Source organism: Chaetura pelagica, unplaced genomic scaffold, assembly GCF_000747805.2.
Source record: "Chaetura pelagica isolate M959 unplaced genomic scaffold, ChaPel_1.0 scaffold18, whole genome shotgun sequence".
Taxonomy (NCBI): domain Eukaryota; kingdom Metazoa; phylum Chordata; class Aves; order Apodiformes; family Apodidae; genus Chaetura; species Chaetura pelagica.
The window spans coordinates 2,467,846-2,472,439 of record NW_009954310.1 but is presented as its reverse complement, the minus strand read 5'-3'; the positions used below and the strand labels follow the sequence as shown (position 1 = coordinate 2,472,439).

The 4,594-nt window shown below is 34.0% G+C and overlaps 1 protein-coding gene across 1 annotated transcript in view; it reads left to right on the top strand.

Annotated features, from left to right (window-relative positions):
• Positions 1-3,385, top strand: part of EPS15 (epidermal growth factor receptor pathway substrate 15) — a 20,210-nt gene extending 16,825 nt beyond the window's left edge. Inside the window, exons 12-13 of the mRNA XM_010004015.1 lie at positions 943-1,121; positions 2,975-3,385. Of these exons, the coding sequence (XP_010002317.1) occupies positions 943-1,121; positions 2,975-3,121 (326 nt within the window). The 3' untranslated portion in view covers positions 3,122-3,385. The remainder of the gene's footprint in view (positions 1-942; positions 1,122-2,974) is intronic.
• Positions 3,386-4,594: the final 1,209 nt, after the last annotated feature.

Here is a 4,594-nt window from a genome sequence, read left to right as displayed (position 1 = left end):
GGGGGGGGAGGGGGGTGTGTTCTATAAATCTGTGCCAAACTAGAATTTCTTTGGTCTATGAAAGAATTTTTAGACTAACTTCCAACAGTGATGCACGAAATAATAAGCACTTCGGTCTGATTCTGCAGTTTGAAATGGCAACAGAAGCAAGTTGTAAAATATGACTATTCTAAGTGTTGTACCACTTGCAGAACCCACTTAGTTGAGTTCAGGAACCTGCAATAAAACCTTTTCTGTAAGCAGTAACAAATGGAGGAGAATGCTGGTATGAAATCCAGCTTAACTGTTCTTGGAAGTACTTGGGTTAATGTCCTCCAAGGTGTTGAAAGCTGACTGGGGTTAAAATGAAAAAAGACAAGATAAGTAGGGGCTTGTACCTGATTCTGTTCTACCTGCAGCTACTTAGGCAATGTTTAATGGAACAGTTAAAGCTGTGATTGCTTGTTACCATGCTCCTTCATTCTGGTAGTTTAAAAACTACAGAAATTCTAGGTGTTAGCATAGTGAAAGGATATGGTGTTTTGAAGACTTACAAATATATTTCTGGTCTCTAAATGAAATTCTGTTAACTTGATCCAAACAAATAGTGAAAGAGCCTTTCTGGAATTATCATGGACAATTGATAAGCAGAAGGAAATACTGTTAGAATAGAGAATACTCTTAGAAATTCTCTTTCCGAAATACTTAATTGGTACGTAACTCTGTTCTCGAAGCATTATCAGATGTGTTCCTTTTTACCTGATTACTGTTAAATAAACTATGGACCATACCCTCATTTTTTTAAATTGGCAACCCTTCTTCTGAAGTCATTGCAACTCCACTAGTTTACTAGAAGTGGTTGCATTCCAGGGAGCTATTGAATTTGTTTTTCTTTTTTAAACTATTTTTGGCATGTTTATTACCTGCTATCTTAAATTTATTTTAAATTCATTTTAATCTAAGGGAAAAGACCTATCAATCAAATAGACTCTTCAGATTCCTTTAAACCGAGCGATCCATTTCAGCCTTTCCCCACCCTAGACATTCCCAAAGAACAAGAAGCAGATCTATTCTGTGATCCATTTGCTCCTACCAGCATCAGTAAAGAGACTGACCCCAACAATTTTGCAAACTTCAGTACTGTGAGTAAACGCTTTTTACATTTGTTTCAGTGTAATGACAGCTTTGAATTGTTCACACTGAAGTCTTCAGTCTAATTTTAAAATATTAAAACATCCCATGTACAAAAGGGATATTGCTTCCAGTTAAACCAGTATTTCAAATCGGGTTACTGCTGAGGCTGTCCTAAAACAAAATACTGCAAAGTGTTGTAGTTAATGTTTAAATGGCACTGTTTTTGTGAGTTTTTTCATGGAGGCCTCCTAGCTTTTAGAAAATAGGACTTCAAAAATACCTGTGTTCTAGGGATTATCTATTTTGTCAGAGCATGCAGCAGATTTAAATTACTTATCTATAACAAGGACACTGATAACTATCCAATTAAAATAAAAGGTGGGATTTTAATTTAGCTGTCACTGAACTGTTTCAGTGTTCTGAAATATTGATAAACAGCCTCATTACAGTGTATGTTGATGAAATATAAGTTGGTGAGTTTTGAGTGGCTGGTCAATTCCAGCCTTATGTACAATGAAGTAAAAAGTAGTGAGTGTCTCTTTATAACCAGAATCCATTTCATAGAAGTCGTGGTGTCCAAGCAGTAGAAGCAAATGTAAAGGTTTGTGCATTCCTATGTATTTTTTTTTTGTTTTTGAGCTTTTGCAAGTAGGAGTTTTGAAAGGCATCATCTCACTTTAAAGCTTGATACCTGTTAAATGCAATTTGCATTTACAGTATCTTGACCATACTGCATTTTTAATTTTCAGGCCTAATAAACCATGTGCTTGATTGAAGTAAACTTGAGGATTGACAGGGTCTCAAAATTGACTTGGTGTGTCTTGTAGCATGATAATTTCTGAAATGCTGTTATTATTACCACTGTTACTAGTTAGAGGGACTGACAAGCCAGTTTGGAGAAGACAGTGTGAAATATGGAGGAGAAAGCAAAAATGTTAATTACTTTATGAAGGAAAAAGTATTATTTTCCGGCTTCAATTACTGAAAATACTAAGTGAACTATTGAGAAACCTCAAGCTTTTCTATAGATATTTCCCAAAGCAGCAGCTCAAATCAGAAACTAGCTGGAGTGTGTTATGACAACCCTTTTAGACTTAACATTGGGACATTCATCAAGACATGGGCTTCACCTACCTCTTAGCTTTTCTGCATGCTGACTAGAAACAAACATAAGCATAATATTTTGTATTTTATTTGAGATAATATTCTTAACTGTCTCTCATTTATAATTGTAGCACCACAGAAATTTTGTTCACATCAATATACATGGAAAAAATCTTATTTTTTTCTTTTTCTGTAGTACCAAAATGACCATTTTTTTGTATTGCTGCTAGGCTTCTAACTGTACAGTTACCTTATTATTTTGCTCTTTCTTGGCAGAAGTCTTTTCCATCTGCAGAATTAAAATCAGTCATTCTACAGCTAATTTTTGCAGTCATTGTCACTTGGAAAAATCATCCCTAATGAAAGTAGGGTAAATTAGGATGTCCCACAATGTGGATAGGAACGTATTTTGCAAACTGGTTTTCTGATTTATTAAAATGTTTTCTTGTATAGACTGTTTCTAACCCAAATTAATTTTAAGTTATACTACTTTCTGCACAGCGACTTTTTTGAAACTTAGTACTGAATTTTGAGGTGTGGTATATTCCATAAAAATACATCAATTGGGTGGCTTCTCTGCAGTTCTTAATAGTTTAACCTTAGACTGTAAGATCATCTTAATACTGTATTAAAATTAAAAAGCAAGTAATATTTGAAGACTAGAATGTATACACTTTTTAAAAAACTGTAATTGTCCCTTAAACCAAGGTTATAATTGTATTATTAATCTGGTTTATTTTGTCTTTTAAAAATGCAGTATTCTACTGAGGAAGACATGATTGAATGGGCTAAGAGGGAAAGTGAGAGAGAAGAGAAAGAAAGATTGGCAAGACTAAAACAACAAGAGCAAGAAGACTTGGAACTGGCTATTGCACTCAGTAAATCTGAAATATCAGAAGCATGAAGTTTAGAATAAGTCTTATGACAACTGTTTGTCCCTTTTCCTGCATACCTAACCTATTTAAATGTTAATCAGAAGATACATATATACAAGAAACTACGAAAGGTTTTTAATTTCTGAAAGTGGTGTGAATGTTCCTGCTAAATTCAACCCTTTTGGTTATTGTTTGAATAACTGTTAAGTTTCTCTCACGTTTTCAGGAGAACAAAGTACTTTTCCCAGCTGTAAGCAAATCAGTTTAAAATGCAGGTATTGAGATTGTAGTTTGACTGTAATTGTCAGCAGTTGGTAATTGAGCATAAAGTGAACCTAACAATTATTCTGCCATGGCTGACTGCTCCCATCAAGCAGTTAGTCACTGGAAACCTTTCATCCTTCTTAAGAGATTTTAGTAATGCCAGAGTTGTGGAGTGCTTCATTTTGTATGTATGCATATAGATTTTTCTCTTCATTGAAGATTCTGCATTTGGATTTGAAAAAAAACAACAACAACACAACAATCTTAAAGAGTGTTTCTTTCTGAAATTAATGTTTTTCTTGCATGGTCATAGGTTGTTTTGTTTTATAAAGCAGTTAAGTTGAAGATTCATGTGCATTTGCTGTTGGCCAAGAGGACTGTCAAATTAGAGACCCCACTGCTATTTGAGCCACTTTTGCCTGTGAAGTATGCAGCTGAACTGGCAAGTAAGTTCAATTTGAAAGAGGATTGAGACTAGAAAGAAAAAACAGGTAGTCTGATTTGTTGGGTTTTTTTAACCACAGTTGTTTCCTGTAACGTAATTTATTGAATGCCAACTGATAGTTGCACCTTAAACTGAATGATTTCTTTATGGTCACTGAGTCAGAGTAGGATTGATAGAATGTTAAATGAAAATAACTTAATGAAATAACTTATTCTTCATTTTGAAATAACTGTTCTGGAGAATCAGTTTCATTAAAATAATTCCAAAAAGAATAAGCTTTTGCCCTATCTAAGAAGAGTGGATGGCAGCAGCATAAACATCAAGAGATTATTTTTTTCTTGCACTTTTGACCTGTGGTATTTCTATTCAGGAGATTGGAGTGTTTTAACACACAGCACTGGGTGAAAAGGGGGAGAACTCAGCCATGCTTCAGTATATTTAAGCTCTTCCCATTACCTATCAATGCTGCTGTTGCACGATTTTGAGGGTAATTTTCAAATTTTCAGGAAAAACAGGTAACCTGACTGAGATGTTTTTTATTTTTGCACTGGGAAATGAGCATTTAAACATCTGCTCAACAAAAATAACTTAAAATTTTGCAAGTATTAAATACTTATAACTTATCTATACATCTTTGTAATGAGTGTACACTAATCTTGCAAATCATATGCTTAACTGGATTACATAGTTTCTTATCTTTTGTTAAAAATGTATGCTCAGTGGACCAACACAATGTTTTATGTATATATTATATATATATTCCTGCTTTCCTTTACGGAATTTAAAGTTTTGA